At 57.8% G+C, this 19,084-nt stretch overlaps 1 protein-coding gene across 2 annotated transcripts in view; it reads right to left on the reverse strand.

Annotated features, from left to right (window-relative positions):
* Positions 1 to 9,857, reverse strand: part of Rnf213 (ring finger protein 213) — a 104,667-nt gene extending 94,810 nt beyond the window's left edge. Inside the window, exons 1-3 of one of the 2 annotated variants that reach the window (XM_047545198.1) lie at positions 9,775 to 9,857; positions 6,872 to 7,015; positions 4,138 to 4,325 (exon numbers count right to left, since the gene is read on the reverse strand). In XM_047545198.1, the coding sequence (XP_047401154.1) occupies positions 4,138 to 4,325; positions 6,872 to 6,968 (285 nt within the window). In that variant the 5' untranslated portion in view covers positions 6,969 to 7,015; positions 9,775 to 9,857. Of the gene's footprint in view, positions 1 to 4,137; positions 4,326 to 6,871; positions 7,016 to 9,303; positions 9,408 to 9,774 lie in introns of those variants that run through there. The other variant, XM_047545197.1, reaches the window with a different exon arrangement.
* Positions 9,858 to 19,084: the final 9,227 nt, after the last annotated feature.

Genomic DNA, 19,084 nt, shown 5'->3' on the forward strand with positions numbered 1-19,084 from the left:
AGCCGCTGCCCGCGTACCAGAGGTGTCTATGGCATCTAGAGAAGCCTGAGGCCACTCCCTGTGGAGACAGGACCCCTCAGACAGGGCAGGTCACCCACACACCCTGGACTCCCAGCCAGGCCCAGTCAGGGGAAGCACAGGGGGCTGAGCCAGTGACCCAGAACCCAAGGCAGCCGAGCCAGCAGATGTTGGGAGAATCCCAGTTCTTGACTGGCAGCAGGGAACGTCTCAAGTGTGTAAGGAAAACTTGTGGGGAGAAGCGTTCGGCTTCGGCTACCTAGGAAAGTAAACAACTGCCCCAAATTGACTCAGTGTTAACAAGGGAACCTGTACAGGGACCTGGTGGTCTGATCCCCCGCCCCCGTGGCACATTGTGATTGTGCAAGAAACCTATAAAACATATAGCTGTTCCTGCAATAAACGAGTTTGCAGGCTGCTCGCCACAAGCCTGCTTCCACCCAACTCCAGGAGGCTGGGTCTTGACTCCGCGCTTACAGCTAGCGTATGAGCTAGCCCGGCACAAGAGAAACTGCAGGCAGACGGGAGGGTGCCGGAGGGCAGAGCAGACCAGGTCCTGGCCCCTGGGGCCTCCACCCAAACACCTGGGCCCGTGTGTCCAACAAATGCAGCTGCAGAGACACCAGAGGGGCAGGTCAGCCCAGGCACCCAAGGCACAGCCTCCAGAGCCTCCAGAGGCCAGGTGTGCCTCCACCAGGCAACCTCAGGTAGTGTCTGTCATCCTAGTCCAGCAGGAGGCCGAGGAAGGGAAGCCACTGAGGGCCAAGGGCCACATGGAGCCTCCCACACCACCTGCTCAGGTCCCGCTAGGTCTCTGCCCTCGCAGCCAGAAGTGCAGCCTGAGGACCTTCAGGCATGTTTTTAAAAAACCTCCTCTGACAATATCGTACACAGCGTGACCATCATGCAAAAATGGGCGTTCGGGGTGCTTCTGTTGCTGTGCTGGGCACGGAACCCAGGGACTCACACATGCTGGCAAGTGCTCCACCCCAGTCACACCCGGCCCCCCACAAACACTGGAGAGTGAACAACTCGGGGGTCTCCAGCCCCCAGTGCTGTCGATCCCCAGCTCCACCTAGCAGGCTCTGCTTCATCACCCCAACCAACCCATCTCCACCTCGGTCACCCCGCAGCACCCCACCCGGGCTGATCTGGCCCCGCTGGAGCTCCTACTGCATTTCGCACCACAAGGCGGCACCTCGGTTCCTTCTCCTAGCACTGAGGTCCGCCTCGGTGCAGTCTGGACACGGACACTTCCTTCTTTGTTGTGGCTGACTACTATTCCACTGAGCATACACAGCAAGTGCTCATCCATTCGTCCACGAGGACAACCTGCGTGCTGTGCCACTGGGTCCCGTGGCTCTGCTGCTCTGAACATGCAGACGGGCATCTGTTTGAACAACCCTTCTCATCTCTCTCGGACGCATCCTAGTGGAGCTGCTGGGTCATCCAGCAATTCTCAACTCAGCTTCCTGAAGCTGCCACAGGCCTTGCGCAGGGGCCGCGGGACTTCACATCCCCCAGCAGGATGCCTCAGCTCCTCACCAACACCTGTGACTTGACACCTTTTATCAAGTTTCCTAGTGTGTGAGGTGGGGTTTCCAGGGGTTTCTGCATTGCACTGAATCACCTTTTCACAGGCTCACTGCCCACCTGCACGTCTTCTTTGGAGAAGCGCTTAGGCAAGCCAGGCATGGCAGTGTGCAACTGTAATGGCAGCTGCTCGGGAGGCTGAGGCAAGAGGATCGCAAGTTCAAGGCCAGCCTGGGCGACCTAGTGAGACCGTCTCAAAATAAGAAGGGCTGAGATGCTTCAGAGGCAGGGTCGCCTAGCACGTGGGAGGCCTGGGCTCAATCCCCAGAGCGAGGACGGGAGGGAGGGAGGGGAAGGCAGGCTGCTCCAGGCAACCCCATGCCCGAATTAGGCTGGACAGTCTTCTTGTTGACTCGTGAGTTTTCTGTATGTGTGGATACTAAACCCTCATCAGATACAAGATCTGCAAATACGTCTCCCAGCCCTCGGCTGCCTTTTCAGTTCACCTGTCCTCCTCTGAATGAAAAGCTTTGATGAAGTTCAATTTTTCTACTTCTCCATTTGTTGCTCGTTCTCGTGGTGCCGCGTTTAAGCAGGTTTTGTTAAGCATTTGACGCTCAAATGCTAAATCTACATTCCCTCGTCCTGCGCTTTATTTCTGTAAAGTCAGCGGTAATGTCTCCACCTTCATTTCTTGACTTTACTTTCTTTTGCGCCTGTTCTTTTTTTATATATACCGCTTTGGGTTTATTTATTTTTATGTGGTGCTGAGGAGGGAACCCGCATGCTGGGCAAGGGCTCTACCACTGAGCTACACCTCCAGAACCATTTCTCATCGGCGTGGCACAGTGGCACACACTGCTGGGGTTTACTGTCCCGCTGTTACACACCCCTACCTGCGTGATGTGCAATGTGACAATGCCATTGGGCAGTACCCCTCCCCCCACCCGTCCCTCTGCCTCCCGCTCCCTGTCCTCCACAGATCTCCCTTTGATTTCCATGAGATCTCCCCATAGAAAACGCAGGACCTTTGACCTTCTGAGTTCTTTACACATCATCTCTTTTTCTTAGTGTGCTGATCTTGTTGGTCTTTTCAAAGAACCAACCTTTGATCCTGTGACTTTTCTGAATTGCTGTTCTCCCTGGCTTATCTCTGCTCTGATCTTTAGCATTTCCTTCCTTCTTTACCTTTGGTTTCAGTTTCCTCAGCTTTTTCTAGTTTCTTAAGGTGAGACATTGGGATCAGATGCAGGGCTCATGTCCCCCGTCCTTTGTGGGTTTTTCTTGGTTTTATTTTTATTTTTTTAATTTTGAGGCAGGATCTCACTCAGTCCTTGGGGTCTCGCTATGTTGCCGAGTCTGGTCTCAAACTTGCAATCCTCCTGCCTTGGCCCCTGTCCTTTTCAGTTTTTATGGTGAGACAGCGTCTCCCTAAGTTGCCTCCCTAATGGCTGGCCTTGGACTTTGGATCCTCCTGCCTCAGCCTCCCAGGTCACTGGGGTTACAGGCATGTGCCACTGTCCCTAGCTATGGTTTCTTGGTTATTCTTGCTCACTTTTTTCTTCCAGAAAGATTCTTCAACTTACTCTACAAAGGTCTGAGCAAAGCCTCGTCCTGCTAAGCACCACAGAGTTTTTAATGGCCACGCCCTGCTTGTCTCTGTGGTGATTCTCACTTGAAGTCTCACCCAAGCCTTCGGGGTCCCCCACAGTCCAGGTCTGGGTGGCTTTCCCTGCTTCCAGGGGAAGGACACAACTGTACACCCCCCCCCAAACACACACACCTCACAAATCAACACACCACACACACCAGACACTACACGCATACATGCCCCACGCGCGCACACACACGTAGCGTGCACACACGTCCATTCATGGACCACAGTGCTCAGGAGTCACTGCCACGCACTGAACCACAGAGCGTTCCCTGCAAGGAACCTCACAACCAGCCCCCGCCCAGGCACAGAAAGCCACCAATCCCTCTGTGCCCAGGAGGAAGCCCAAGAGCAGATGCCGCACTCTGGGTATCGGTGAGCTGGAGCTGAGCCAGGGTGTGCCCCCCAATCCCCCAGTGCTCCTGAACAACCGCAGGGAGCCCCCAGAAGCCTCCCAGGGCTCCAGCAGGGTCCCTGACCAAGCAATAATTCCCCGGTGTCTACCACCGCCAAGGCCGCCGGAGCCTCACCTCCAAGAAAGAGCACCTGCCAGCCAGCGAGCGCCTACACTCGGGCAGTGAAGGAGCATCCAGTCCCGCACCTCAACACCGAGACCCAGAGGAAAGCAGGACCCACATCCAGCCCAGCCACAGCTCCTGGGACACACGCATATCAGGTCTAGGGCTGGAAACCCGAGGTGGAGACCCAAGGCCTGGAGCCCCTAGCCTCCTGCGGGGACCAACCAGACACCAGGGGCAGCCAGGCCACTGCCCACACAACGGCACTTCTGGGGCCAGCTGGACGGCTCCGTAGTAAGGTTGCCCAGGAAAAGCCAGGGGGCGGGGGACACGGTGGCGGTGAGGGTGACCCAGAGCCAGCCCAGCTGGGTCACCAGGGAAATAGGATGGGTGGAGAAGGCACGGCTCACTCACTCTCTGGAGGGTCCAGGACCTGTCGTCATCAGAACCAGGCTCAGCTGCATTTTCCTGCCAGCCGCTGGAGTCCGGGGACAAGGGCAGGTCCCCGTCCTCCTTCAGTGTGTCCCCGTCCTCCTTCAGTGTGTCCCCGCATTCCATCTCTTCCTCCAGGGCTGGGGCCACCAATGAGTCACCCTCAGGATCTACACAGGTGGGTGAGGAAAGGTCAGGTCAGGGAACAGCAGGAGCACCAGAGGGCCGCCCTGCAGGCCAGCCTGTCCTCCCAGGCCCTGGTGTGGCTCTGCTACCAGCCAGGCAGGATGTGGCCCGGGCCCAGCTGCAGCTGCACAGAGACAGCGAGTCAGGCTGAGAGCCGATGGCAAGTGCGAAGCCAGCTCAGCAACTTGGCGAGGCCCTGTCTCAAATAAAACTAAAAAGGTCCAGGACGGGGCTCAGCGACAGAGCACCTCTGGGCTCAGTCCCAGAACCAGAAAAGAATCGCAAGGAAGCAACACCTGCTCATGGACACTAGGTGAGGGCTCTGCCCTGCAGGCCCCCGAAATGTCCACTATTGGAGATCAAACGCCAAATGTATGTTATGAAGCCTTCGTTACGATTCTAAGGCAAACACAAGGGGCACAGCAGGCTTTGCCAGCCCACTGTGTGCCAGGCCCTGGGGGCAGCAGGGAGCAAAACTCAGATACCAGATGCCACACCCAGGCCTCTTCCCCACCCCGGGGACATCTGCTCCCACCCACCTGCAGGCCCATGTCACTGAGGTGGGTCAGGGTCCAGCCGGGCTAGGCCTCCACTGAACCACCTGGGAGGCCTCACAGGGACCTCATTATCTGGACTTCACCCCTTGGGAGTGGGGGCTGGGCTGGGCCCCTCCCCGGGGAGTGCCCATCACTCAGTGCCCAGCCGCATACTCCCCACCCTGCAGCCCTGATGCTCTGGCACTCTGAATTTGCTTCCTCCAGTAGAAACAAACACTCCTCCTCCAAGAAAACAGAATAAAAAAGAAACCCCCTGCCGAGCTTGGCGCCTCCCCCAGGGGCCTCCCAGCCCAAGTCCCACCTGGGTCCCTGGGGACCTGGGAAAGGGAGGGGGCAGCTCTCAAAGCCCTCAGCGTGGTCCCCGCCCCAAGCCTTCATCCATGGGACCTCCAGGCCAGGGTGCCTGGCAGAGCACAGGTACCCAGGCTGGCCCCACCCCCGGATTCCTGGGGTTCCTGCCCCGCCTGTGGCAGGCGGAGCCACCAGAAGAACCTCCAAGAGGCCGGGGAGGCATCTCCCTCTGCAGCAGCCTGTTTCGGTTTCTATTCCTGTAAACAGTCACCACCGGGCACGAGGAAGCCAGGGCTGGCATCCCTGTCTAGTCAGCCCCCAGGAACCCTGCCTTTCGGATTGTGAATGACATCCCCCAGGAGTCTGACACTCCTTTGAAACACCCCTGTGGAGGCTCTAGGCCCAAGGTTAGGGATTCAACAAGTGAACTGCAATCCAAGAGAACACGTGGAAGGGAGCCTTTGAGTCACCCTTTAAAAGCCCCCGTTCCTGCTGATGAGCAGAATCACACACAGCCTCTGGGACAGGAGTCCCCTGTGTTTCTCCTTTGCTAGCAAAGCAATAAATCTTCTTTTTACTTTTTCTCAAAACCGTGTCCTTGTTATCAGATTGGCATGGGGGACAAGGACAGAGCTTTTGGCAACACCCTCAAACTGGGACCAGCAAGACCTCAACCATGGTTCAACCTGCCCATGGGCTCCAGAGGGTTCAAATCCTGTTTCTTCCTATTGCTATCTGTGTGGCTGTGGGCAAGTTACTTAACCTCTCTGTGCCTCACTGCCAGCATCTGTAGGACAGGGATTTATGACAATGTCAAGTTTAGCACAGTGCTGGGCACGTCACAGGTTAGCAGGCTGACTTTTTTAGGACTCTGGGACTGCAAACCGTCCTCTCTCAAGGCCCTAGCCAGGCAGATGTTCCTCCTGGTACCCAGGGGTGGGGAATCCTGGCGGGTGGCTCTGCCATCCCACAGCCCATCTTCGCAAGGCAAGAAATCTACAGCCACTCAAGATCGCCAAGTGCACACGCCCTGCAAAGGCCAAGGTTCCAGGAGAAAAGATGACCCCAATCTCACTCTCAGTCAAAGCCCCTCCCCAAAGAGCCAGAGACAAAACACCAAGGAAACAAAAATCAAGGACAGAAAGCTGTGCCTCGCACACCTCCCGCGCATCAGCTCACACCAGCTCACACCCTGACTTGGTCGCTGTGGGACAGCAGGAAGTTGCAGCAAGGACCGAGTTCCCACGCAGACACAGGGGTTGTCAGGGTCGGGAAGAGCCCTGCTGCCCTGTGGGAGCGCTGTGCCCTGTGGGCTCCGGGGCAGGGGACAGGAGCAGGGGAGGCCCGTCTGACAGCTTTTCCCCTCCTGTCCCTCCAACCCGCCCCCTGGCACTGCAAACCCACAGAGCTCTCCCCCTCCCGCAGCCTCAGACAGCTCCCCCACACGCGCTCTGGACCCTCCAGAGGCTTCTCATCCCCAAAGGAATGAAACCCCAGTTGACTCAAAGGAAGGAAACCGAAAGCAGGACAGGTGACTCCTGCCAAGAACCTCACAAAACCGCTTCAGGATGGCGCTCCCCAGGAGTTCTGCAGGGGGTGGGCACTGCCCCTGGCCGGCTCCCATCTGCTGGAAGGTAGGGCTGCCCCACACCCCCCACTCGACCCCAGTGCCCCGGACTTGCCTGGTTTGGGGGCTGCAGGAGGCAGCCTCTCTCCACACTGGCTACAGAACCGGGGGGCCTCCTCCTGGGAGACGTGCTGGCACCGAGGACACTCCATGCCTCTGGCTGGGGGCTCCTCCAGCCCAGCGTCCTTCCCCTGCAGCTCTGAAAGCAAGAGCAAGAGCCCCCAAGGCAGCCGCTATAAACCGCGCCTCCTGTCATGTGACCACAGTCCCATTTCAGTTTCATTTTCTGAGAAAGTGAGATTGCTGTAGTCAGAACGTCCCCTGGATAATCGAAACCCAGCAGCAGTGCGTCCCCTGTGGCAGCTCATGGCCACTGCCCACCCCAAGTCCCAGGATGCCCCTCCATCCCACAGCCGCTCCCCTCTCTGCCATCACCCAGTGAGGCTGACTGCAGCGCGGACCAGGTTGCTTCCGCTCAACCCGTGAACTTGAGGGAGACGGGCAGGGGTCTCCCTGGCAGCCTGCAGAGCTGCCTGGCAAGTGAGCCTGGAGCTGGGGTGCCGCAGCCTGCCCTGGCTGCCTGGCACCTCACTGCTCCCCTGAGGCGACAAGACACCTGCCTCACAGGTAGCCCTAAGCACAGGAGGGGTAGGTGAGTCCTACAGGGACTCTAGTCCCTTTACAGCACTAGCAAGGCGCTAGTTGCCTCCTACAGAGGCCAGCCCAAGCTGGGCAGTCCAGGACTAATGGGTTGGGGTCGGGGTTCCCAATAACTGGGAGGACATTGCCATCTATGGAGGCCCACTCTTCTCCTTGACCAGGTGACATCCAAGTAGGGAGAGGGTCACAGCTAGTCCAGGCCAACATCAAATGGTGGGCCTTGGCTTTTGCCTAACCTGTGAATCCCAAGGCACACCCACCCACCCACGCCCCTCTTCTGCTGGTGTGCACCAGGGAGCTGCAGAAGCAGTGGCCAGAGCAGGGCCTTCACAGCTGGACCTCCCCTGCTGCAGGCCCCCAACCCTCTCCCAAGGCCAGCTCTTCTGGGTGGCTCACCTGCCACAGCCCATCCCCAGTTCCCACCGTGCCCCTCCCCTCCACACCCCCCTGAACCAAATACCACTCCCCCAACACCTTCAGTGACTCCCTACCCACCCTCCAGAAAGAACGGCTTCCCTCCACCCTCCGAGGTTCTTTAGCTGGGCTATGAATTAAGCTGACATCCAACAGACTAACGGTAGGAAGATCATGCACATTGAATTATGTACCTATCCACAAAATTCGAGATGAAGAAGGTCAGTGGACTGTTAGGCAGCACCCGAGCTACAGGAAGGGACGGAGCTTGGGGGCTTCTTGGGTGGACACAGTTAAGGCAGGGGAGGGCAGAAGTGGGAGATGAAAGAGGGTCGGGTTAAGCAGTCCGCAGGTAGCAGGGGCAGTCTGCAGACTGCCTTCCCAGGGGGCCATTTCCTTCACTGGAGGAACTCCCGGACTCCAGGCTTCTCCAGATAACCAGCTGGAGATGTGCCTAAGTGTAGTGGCGGGGAGGTTCTACCTCCCAGTGAAGCAAGAACAAAGGTCAGGCAGCTAGTGTAGACAGATGATCGGGTTGGGTCAGGAAGGGGGAAGTCGATTCAAAGGAAATGAAATGTTAAAACCTTCAGGGCACATCCCCCTCACTCTGGTCAGTCACCAGCCTGGTCGGATAGTTCCTCCCAGCAGGGATTGTTGAAGAGTATTACCCTGGGCGGGTCCGTCCTGCTCCGGGAATACATTGTAAAATGGGGAGGGGTACCCTGAATTGCTCCCTTCCTGGCACATGGGCAGGAGGGGAGGAAGGGGCTGAGAAGTAGGAACCCTGGGCACTATGCAAAGCCAATATTCACCCCCTCCTGAGGCCACCAGCTTTGGGACCACTTCTCTGCCGAAGAGTCTGTCTCTGTTCCTCCTTTAGTAAAACCTGGTTTCTGGCCTTGCCTGGGGTGTTCACTCTTCAACATCTAGGGAAACGGCAGGGTGACGCTAGGTCACATGGGGGGGGGGTGTCCTGGGCCGGTCACCAGCTGAATGAAGCTGTCCACAGAGTATTCCACGGGCCTACCGACCAGGACTTCCAGAGCAGGGCCCTCTCCAAAGCACTCCATGGTTTTAAGTCAGCACCAAGAAGCAAAAGGCAGAGCGAGCGCCCAGGCACCCAGCGCCTCCCTGCCCAGCTTCCGTCCTTCCTTCCCACCAGTCCTCTCTGTCCTTTCGCCAGTCACCGGCCCGGGACAGAACTCAAGGCCCGCCCCGCTCGCAACCACGACAAGGAAAGGCAGTCGGGGCGGGGTGGCCCGCGGGGTTCGCACTGCCCCAGTCGCCACCCCGGCCAGACTCCTGCCCTGGAGCCTGGCGGGCGCCGCTGTTCGGGGCCGCGACGCGCTTCTCCTGGAAGTTGCTGCGCGGGTTTCTAGTGAAGGCCAAGGATGCCGGGCGGAGCCTCCTCACCCGGGCTGGCGCGGCTGCGGGGTGGGGCTGACCTCCCTGGATGTCGCCGGGACCCAGGAGAGGCCTGCAGCGCAGCCGCCTAGCCGCCGGAGCGCTGGGGTCCAGGCGGGGCTGGACCGGGTGTCCCGAGGCGAAACTGAAACTTAGAGCCGCAGGAAAAGGCGGCGGGCGCACCGGGACGCAGGCGCCGCCCCCCGCGGCCTCGCCCCACGGGGCCTCGTACCCGACCGCGGGGCACGGAGCACCCGCTGGCTGACACCCAGCCCGGCGGGACGCCTGCCTGGCGAACCCGCACCTGCCTCCCGCAACACGGTCTCTGGAGGCCCCTCGCACCCAGGAGACCCGCATCCCGCATCCCCGCACCCTAGCCGGTGGGATCCGGCACCCCGGGAGGGAGTCCTCGCCCCCGGGACCCTGGCGCCCCTCAGGCCGCACCCCGCAGCTCTGCACCCTGCCCAGAGGGATGCGCACCTGGCTGCCCGCGCGTCCGCCGCCCGCCCGCTCGCACCTGCAGCGCGGAGCCGGGCTAAGTGGCCCGCGCGCTTTCGCCCGCCAGTCACGCGGCCCCGGCGCCGCCCCTCCGCCCGCCTCCCCGAGCTCCGCTGGGCACGCGTGGGCGTGGCCGGAATTCCCCTCCGGCGACTCCCGGGCGGGCGCCCTCCGAGGTCGCCGCCGCTTCCCCTGAGGCGTCTCCAGCCAGCGCACTGGTTGCGGCTCCCCGAGGGTCCCTGCTTTCCGCAGGCGGCATCTCCCAAGCCGCCCCTGCCCACCGAGGGCCGGAGAGCCTTGGGGGGACTCGGTGGCGTGCGGTGCGGTTCCCCAGCCCCGGGCGCCCAGCACCTTGGACAGTGTCCACGACCGCCGCAGAGGTAGCGGCCCGCTGCCAGGGGGCCTAAGGCGAACCAGGACTCGCTCCGCCCAACTCCAGGACACCTTTAGGAGGCCGGGCGAGGTGGCACACGCCTGAGATCCCCAGAGAACTGGGAGGCTGAGGTGGTAGGATGGAAAGTTCGAGGCCAGCCCTAGTGAGACCCTGTCTCAAAATTTTAAAAAGTGGATCAGGTAAAGTGCCTCTGGGTTCCATTCCTAGTACAAAAAAAAAAAAAAAAAAAATATATATATATATATATATATATTTATATATATATATATATTTAGATCTAGCCTTAGAAATAAAAATGGGGTCACCATCCTGCCCAGAAGGTATCTCTGAATTCCCAGTTTGGTTTGTGTTCCAAGATAACAAGTTTCAGACTGGATTATCAGGTTACTGAAGCCAGAATTAAGGACAGGTAGTTCGTGTAGAAATAGGGGATTGGGTCAAATGGAGGAAATGAAACCAAGAAGCCATCTGCCTCTGGAAGTTGGAGACTGCCCCTGGGAGAATGGAATGTCAAGGATCTTCGGAGTTCATTGATTACCAAATTTACCTGCTTTTATCAAGGACTGCAAGCATGGAGCTGCTAATTAATGCCCCCTGGGCCCTTGCCTGCCCACTGCAAGCATGGAGCTGCTAATTAATGCCCCCTGGGCCCTTGCCTGCCCGAATCACCTTGGCCCTCCCGCTGCCCATGGCTTCTCACGCTGCCCATGGCTTCACGTTATGCAAAACCAGGCCTAGTCTCGTAGGCAGGAAGGAGAGATAAGGGGGAAGAGAACTGAACTGGAGAACAAAGGAGACCTTAACCTATAAAAGATGTAGGGTGCACTCACTTCTGGGGACTTTAGAACATCAGCCATGGCCCCCTTCTTCCTCCCGGGAGAAGTCTGTATTATTACCTTTAAATAAAACCTGCTTAACATGCTTGCCTTGGCTGCTTCCCTAGTGTTCAGTCTTCAGCGTTAGAAGGAGCAGAACTCACCGTTAAACGGCGGTATCACTACCTCCTCTAAACCAGCCTTCTTTCAGCCCCTGGGTCCACTCTCCTCGTCGCAGTGTCATCTTTTCTCCCCTAGTTCCTTGTCCTTGAACACACTCACAGTCAGCACAGAAGGGCCAGGGCAGACACAAACCAGGAATCATCAAAAGCTTTTATTCAGGAACGGGGTGACGCCTCTGATGGACCCACTTTCCTGGTGGAAAATGAGCCACTGGCCAAAGGAGGAGTTTGGGTTTACACAGGGTGTATTGAAAGGTGACTTCATTAGTGAGCACGTCAGTTTGGGCACTCAGGAATATGGGGTTTTTGTTTTTGCGGGGAAAGATGAAGGGTCGGGGTCAGCAGCCAGCATCTGGAAAGGATTTATTTTGGGAGAAAGCAGTGCTTAAGTCTCTTCCCAGAGACTGCCATTCTAGGTCTGAGGGACACCTTCTCCCAGGGCTGGTTTTGAAATGGGAAAAGAACGTGCTGTAAAGGATCGATGCGACCAACGCGTGGCTCTCTTCTTCACCCCCTTTTCCCAGGCGGCACTGTGTGGGGTTTTGTCATCTTCCATATCCAATACTCACCACAGGAAGGAGATGTCTGCCAGATGACCTAGGAAGTAGATATCTCCCAAATTAACAAGCGAATCTAACACCATCAGAACGCCCCGGGACCACCACCAGAGCACGCCTGGAAGTGACCCCTGAAGAGTTTCTTGGAAAGCCCTGTTTTTCCCTGATGGGCACAACCCAGCCTCTGGGAGAGGCGTACCTGCCTTTGCCTGCTTTCTCAAAACGGCGTCCTCATTATTAAATCAGCATGAATTGGCGTTAGGGAGAAGGACTGAGCTTCCCACAACATGACCAGGCTCCCCCACGCTTACAAGGATTTCCAGGCCAGCGCGGGGAAGAGGACGTGAGGCTGCCGTTCCGTTCCCTGCTTCCCAGGAGGTGGGTGCCTGTGCAGGACTGGCATGGACGTCCTGGCGTGGAGGCTGCAGCGTGGAGGCTGCAGCGTGGAGGCCTCAAGGCGCGCCAGCAGATGGGCGGGGCAGCGCTGCCTCCTGGAGCAGCAGGGCGTTGGGAGCAGCCAGGCAGCCATACCGCGAGGATGGTCTGCCACCCAGTGACCCACGTCCAAGGCCCAGGGTTGGCGCCACAGGCACGTCCACTCCCATCAGCGGTCTGGTGGGAGACATTAAAACAGTGTTTGAAGTGACAAAACAGCATGCGTGTGCGTGGCAGCCCTGTAATACGTGGCCTAACAGAATTAGAAAACGAGATGGGGAGGAGCAGGACGGAGCCTGGAGCAGAGGCCAGTGTGGGGCGGGAGAAGGTCCGGAGCTGGAGGACGTGGTCAAGGGCTTCAGGTGGCTTCACGTGGCTTCACTGCAGCCTGGCCCTTCAAGAGGTGACGCCCCCGCCTGTTATCCCAGTGACTTGGGAGGCTGGGACAGGAGGATTCCAGTTGGAAGCCAGCCTTTGCAACTTACCACAGCCCTAAGCTCCTTAGTGAAACTGTCCCTGGCCGGGGATGTGGCTCAGTGGTAAAGTGCCCCTGCGTTCAATCCTAGTGCCAAAAAAATTTAAAAATGGGCCCTGGGTGCTGTGGCCTGCCTAAGCATCTCCCCTCTCACAAAGACAGACTCCACGTTCACCAGGGGCCTGCAGGAGAGCAGGGGGACCTGTCCACTCTCCCACCCTGCCAAGCCACTGGCCTCACTCCCCAACCCAGGCCTGGAAGCTCATCCCACAGAAAAAGCAATGTCCAAGAGATGTGTCCTGCCAGGAAAGAAAGGCTTTATTCAGTGGCCAGAGAATGGAGAAGAGGGAGTCTTGTTCCCAAGTCAGCTTCTCCGCTCCAGGGATCACCGGGACAGGACAGGAATGCCCACGTCCTCCCTGGGGTCAGGGGGAGCCCTTCCAGGAACCGGGGTGCCACTTCTTGGCTGGTAGGGGTGTTGAGCCTTGGAGGGGAGGAGGAGGCCAGGCAGGCTGGGTCAAGCTCACGCTGATACAGTGTGGGCAGGATGCTTCCCAACATCAGTCTTTGTGCTGGGCGGACTCTGACCCCAAGGCTGAGGCTGCAACGGCAGGGACTTGGGAGCGGGATGGAGGCCGAGGTGCCTTCCTGTCACTCCTGGACACCTGCAAGCCCAAGGGTCAGTGTTTTCAGCAAAGCAGTCTTCAGGTCCCTGACGGGTGGCCCAGGCCACTGCTGCCATGAGCACGTGTCACAGGCGTCACCTACAGCAGTGCTGACGGGAGGCTGACGGCACGTGGCCCAGCGTGTCCTCTCCAGAGCAGTGATGTCTAGACACTCAGAAGCGAGGAGGGGGTTAGAGGTTCTCCTCGGTAGCAGCCCAGGGTCCTGGTCTTTGCAGCTCTCAACCCACTGAAAGAGGTCCTTCTTGGTTTAGGCCTCTAAGGAAAGAACCAAATAAAGGAAATAGAGAGGAGAGGCGGCTCAACAGTAACACAGGTTAATTCAGGACAAACCAGCAAGGGGGTTCCAGCAGAGGCTGGAACCCGTCTTCCACTTAGAGCCGAGGGAAGTTACAGGGACCGCTCCTTGTTGAACCAGGTGTTTCCGGGGATTCCAGTCCCAGGTAAGGACTCCCTTCGCCGTGTGGTGAGGGGCTATTGCCCTGGTTCAGGTCAGGCCGAGTCAGAGTGACGGGGTGACTCCTGATCTGAGGTAGAGGTTTTGGTCTCAAACGGAGCTGCCTGTGTGACGTGCTTCCTGACACGACCAGGCTGCCGTCTTCAGCCCAACCTACCCCCCCACCCCCACCCCGCCCGCTGGCCCTGGGACCCATGGTGGGAGACCCTGGCCTTCCTGCCACCTCCAGTGCTGGAGAATGATTGGACCTGGCCCCGAACACGCAGGAAGCGTGACTCCGCCCCCTCCTGTGTGTCTTGAAGGTCCTGGGGTAACCCGCAGGCTGCTTAGCCGCAGAGCAGCTGCAGGATGTGCAAGGTGCCCTCCTGCCGGCGAGGCGCTCCATGTGTGTGTTGGGGATGAAGGGCGCGTGCGGGTGCCCGCCGGGTCGAGGGCCTTGTGAGGGAAGGCGCAGGGGCAGGGGTGCCCACCGGGGCTCAGGCAGCACACCTGCTGTGTGGCTTGGTCCCGGGCCCTGCCTCCCAGGCCCAGGTACCTGGATGCAGGGCTGAGCGCCAAGGCGGGCTGAATGGAACCTCACTCTGAACTGCGAGCTGCACAGAACAGCCGGCCCGGCTTCCCGGGCGTCTCCTCCCCGCTGTCCTCCCTTCTTTGGGTTTCGGGGAGAATTGGCTGGAGCCAGGTTTGTCAGGTGGGGCGAGCTCTTCTCTGGGCCTGAATATCCCCACATGGGACCCTGCTCCTTCGACTCCTCAAAGCTACCAATGTCCCAGAGTCAATCTGCCCAGGTTAACGGGCGGGCGGAGAGGCCTGCATCAGCCCTGACCACCTGCTCCCGCAGGCTCAGACCCACCGACCAGGAGGGCGGCGGCCCCTGAGAGCACTCAGGGCATCACAAGGACCCAAGACCACGCACTGACCTCCTGCAGGGCCCCAGGGGCTTCTCTGCCCCTTAGTGTGGGGGGTTGGCTTGACTCCTTCCCTCCACCCCTCTCTCCTTTCCAGCACCAGCACCAAGAGCAATAAATCTTCTCGGAGGAAAGAACCTGATGCGATGAACTCTGTCCTCACATGGTTAGGAAATTCAGTGGGGCCCTTTGCTGGTCACTGACACAAGCAGAAGCCTTTGGTGAAGAATTTGATAACTTGAAGGGCCACTGATGATTGTCACTGTGCAATGAAAAAATCCTGTAATCCCTCTGACTTGGGAGGCTGAGGCAGGAGGCTGGCAAGTTCGAGGTCAGCCTCAGCAACTTGGTGAGACCTTGTCTCAAAATAAAAAATAAAAAGAACTGGGGATGTAGTTTAGTGGGTAAACACCCCTGGGTTCAATCCCTGGTGCCAAAAAAAAAAAAAAAAAAAAAGCAGCCCCTAAGCTGCTCAGGAGGGACCACGGAGAAGAACGTAACTGAAAGACTCCAGGCTTCGGAGTTGGGAAAGGAGGAGCGGGGATGTGGGGAAGGGGCTCAGAAATCGACAGGCACCTTTTCTTCCTCCTTTAGAGGATGTACCTGATGGTCCGGCCCCATGTATTTTACGTGGTTTGTGAGTAGTTCTAATTATTCCTGTTTTCCTTTTGGTTTTTCTTTTGACTCCACAGCTGAGCAACATCTCCAGGCCTTTTTATCTCTTACTTTACGTCACGGCCTTGCTAAGTTGCGGAGGCTGACCTTGAACTTGTGATCCTTCTGCCTCAGCCTCTGGAGTCACTGGGATTGTGGGCGTGCACCGCTGTGATTGCTTTCTTTCTTTCTTTCTTTTTTCTTATTATTAAATCAACTCCATTGATCTATAATTTATCATCAATAAAATGCAGGATCAACGAGTTTTGAAAAATAAATTCCCACACACAATGAGCACCCAATCAAGATACAGGACAGTCCTGTGGCCCCTGGATGGCTCCTGAGGCCCTGGCCGGCTCTGGCCTGCACCCTCCGGCCGCCCCAGCAGGCCGGTCTCCTGGGGTGATGGATAACTCTGCCTGGTTCGCAACCGTACCTGAGAACCACAGAACACTGTGTTTCCTGTGTGGCTTCTTCAGCAAAATGTCTCTGAGTCTCCTGTGCTGTTGGGTGCCAGTCGGGTGGGTGCTCAGCCTTGAAAGCGCCCAGAGCAAGAACAGGGAGGGTGACTGAAAGCCACAGGGAGCCTTCTCTGACCCAGGGCAGCCTTAATTAAGAAGAGCTGCCCTTCAGGCCTCCAGGGCCCTCCCTCATCTCCCAGACCAGGCCACAACCTCACAGGAGGAGACAGGGCCATTCAAAGGGTAATGAACCAATTAGGGGAAGGGGAATTAAGACAGAAACAAGGGGTTCTATGTCCTTAAGACCGCTGACCCTGAGCACCAACCTTCCTCCCTGGAGCCAAGTCACATGGCCCCCAAGCTGTCAACCAAGTCGAGAGGAGGTGGACGTGGGCGGGACTCTGGAAGCTTCCTGGGTCAAGTTAAGGTGTCATTCAAAGGCGGAGGCCACACCCGCAGGCTGACCCCTGGAAACATCGCGGCACATGAGTCTAGTTCTTTCTTTCTTTTTCTTTGTTTTGGTGGGGGGAGTACCTGGGATGGAACCCAGGGGCACTTAGCCACTGAGCCACGTTCCCGGGCTGCTTTTGAATGTTTTAAATTTTGTGTCAGGGTCTCGCTAAGTTGCTGAGCCTGGCTTTGGATTTGAGATCCTCCTGCCTCAGCCTCCCGGGCCACTGGGATGACAGGTGTGTGCCACTGCGCCCGTCTTGTCCCTGGATTTTATTCATCAAATTCACGAGACAAGAACCCAGAAGGAAATTGGGGAGGTGGAAATCTAATCTCTTCTCTAAACTCCAGGTTCACTGGGACCCCCAATAAAACTGGAGGGCAGGAGAGGTGCGCCGTCTCTCTCCTCTCGGAGAGGACCCACTCTCTCCCTGTGAGAAGCAGAAAGGCTGGTGGCCCATTTCCAAATGAAGCCCTAATTGGATCCAAGGGTAGCCATTTTAACTATGGCGTTTCCCTTTGCCTGCCCCAATTTTAAAATCAGCCAGTCTTGTAGACAGTGTCCCAAGCTCCTCCAATCAGAGCAAAGGGCAGCGCTGTGGTAGGTCAGAGATGAAAGCAGGCAGACGGCCGCCCAGGCGCTGGCTGGTCAGGTTCTGTGATATGGCCTCTGGCAGGAGTAGAGGCTGGCCTCGCCCACCTGCTCTGGAGCCCTGCCTGATTTCTTGCCTCACCCTGGTATTTCTAACATCCCTGAGACTGTCCCCTCCCCTTTCCTATCCCTTCTAATAAACTCCTGCCTGCAACTCTGAGCACCATGTCTGGAATATTTCTGATCTGATGGCCAGAACCCTCCCTTCACACGGCCTCAGTGTCAGGAAGGCCCCAGCCCCGCCGTTTCCTTTCATCCCTAACCTGAGGCGCTGGTTCCCCCTCCAATGGACATGGGGGCTGTTTTCCATTTTTGTTTGTTTGCAGGACTGGGGCTGGAACCAGGGTCTCCCATGTTAGGCAAGCACTCCACCATGAGCTGCATCCCAGGCTTTTTTGAGACGGGGCCTCACCAGCCGCCCAGGCTGTCCCTGAGCTTGTGATCCTCCCGCCTCAGCCTCCAGAGTGGCTGGGATTACAGGTGTGGGCCCTGTGCCTGGGACTAGTCCTATTCTCTTAGCATTGGTCGCCACCCTAACTGGACTGCGTGGCCAGCTGCGGGTCCCTGCCCTCCCTCGCGGGGAGGGGTCTTAGGATGCTTAGTCATTCATTTCCTGAATATGGACTGCAGAGACAGCAAAGAAAATCAAGGAGGACTGCTGAGAATTCTCACCTCAACAAACCAACCAGAAAACTTAAAAAAAAAAAAAAAAAAGCCCCCAAATCGGCCTTTTAAGAATTCTGGAAATTAACCAGAAAGTTGCAGTAATATGGGAGCATTTATTTAAGAAAAATGGTGGTCCTCATAAGGACAGTGGCTTCTGCAGCATTTACCTGGCTTACCCCTGCCACCACCCCCGCCCCCGCAAATCTGCAGCAGGGAGGGGGACTCCCTCTGCTAAGTCCCTGGAAGGCCAGCCTCCTTTATAAGGCTGGCTTTCTTGTCATCCCGTGCCAGCCCTGAAAGAGGAGGACAATTAAGAGCCATGTCCCTAAAGTCCCTCTCTCTATTCACAAGAACCCAGCCAGGCCACAGCAAGGCACTAATGAGGGCAGCTCTGGGCCAGAATGTCCCCAGGACACATCATCCCGACGCCGGGGTGCTCTGTGCGTGCTGGGAATCAGGGCCGGGTCGTGTGTCTGGGGAAAGCCGCTCCTTCTCCCTGCTTGCCCAGCTCCTCGGGTGCTGGTCAGATGGTGGGACGGCACCGGCAGAGCTGGCTGTGCCTCCGTAGCCACGTGACCCCTGCCTGGGCACTGGAGAGGGGCAGGGAGATGGCCCCTTCCCTGCAGAGGCTCTGGGGCGCTGCCCCCACCGTCTCCACGGCCTCCTGAGCACTCCTCGGAACCCGGCCTCACCCTGCTCCGGGGTCTTCACTGGGCTTGGCCAGCCGGGTCCTGGACGGCACAGCCTGGTTTGGTTCACTCAGTACTCATCTCCCCTTCTGGGTCATTTGCTGAAAACTTTTTGAGGCACTGATTTAGCCCCACGGCTGCCTGAGGGCAGAACACAGGTGAAGGCGGGGGGCAGGTCAGCCGCAGCGTGGGTGCTGTGCACCCACAGGATGGGGTGCCTGGGGCAGCCTGGAATCTGAGGCAGCTCTTCAGTGGACGGGGCTTTATGTTGGGGTGATGAAAATGGCTCGAACTAGGCAGAGGAGTGAGCTGAAGGTCCTGGACGGTGCTCAGAGGGCTGATTTCAAACCATGCACAATGGTGTACCCTTGTGATCCCAGTTGGAGGAGCTCAGTGGCAGAGCCCCTGCCTCGCATGTGCAAGGCCCTGGTTCCATCCCAGAAAGGGGGAGGGCAACCTTACAAATGCGATTTCATCTCAATCACAGTGCTGCAGGGACTGAGTCAGACAGGGGTCGTGCCTGTGGACCCCGATACTTGGGAGGCTGAGGCAGGACGACGGTTTGAGCCCAGGAGCTCGAGGCCAGCTGGGGCAATATCCAGAGACCAGCTACCAAAAGAGAAGCCAGGCACAGGGGCCTGCACCTGCAATCCCAGTAGCTCAGCAAGCTGAGGCAGGAGGATCGCAAGTTCAAAGCCAGCCTCAGCAACTTAGCACTGCCCTAAGCAATGTAGCAAGATGCACCCCTGGGTTCAATCCCTGGTACCAAAAAACAATGATCATTTTAAAGAGGATCACACACACCTGCACGCAT

This window comes from Sciurus carolinensis, chromosome 3, assembly GCF_902686445.1.
Source record: "Sciurus carolinensis chromosome 3, mSciCar1.2, whole genome shotgun sequence".
Taxonomy (NCBI): Eukaryota; Metazoa; Chordata; class Mammalia; order Rodentia; family Sciuridae; genus Sciurus; species Sciurus carolinensis.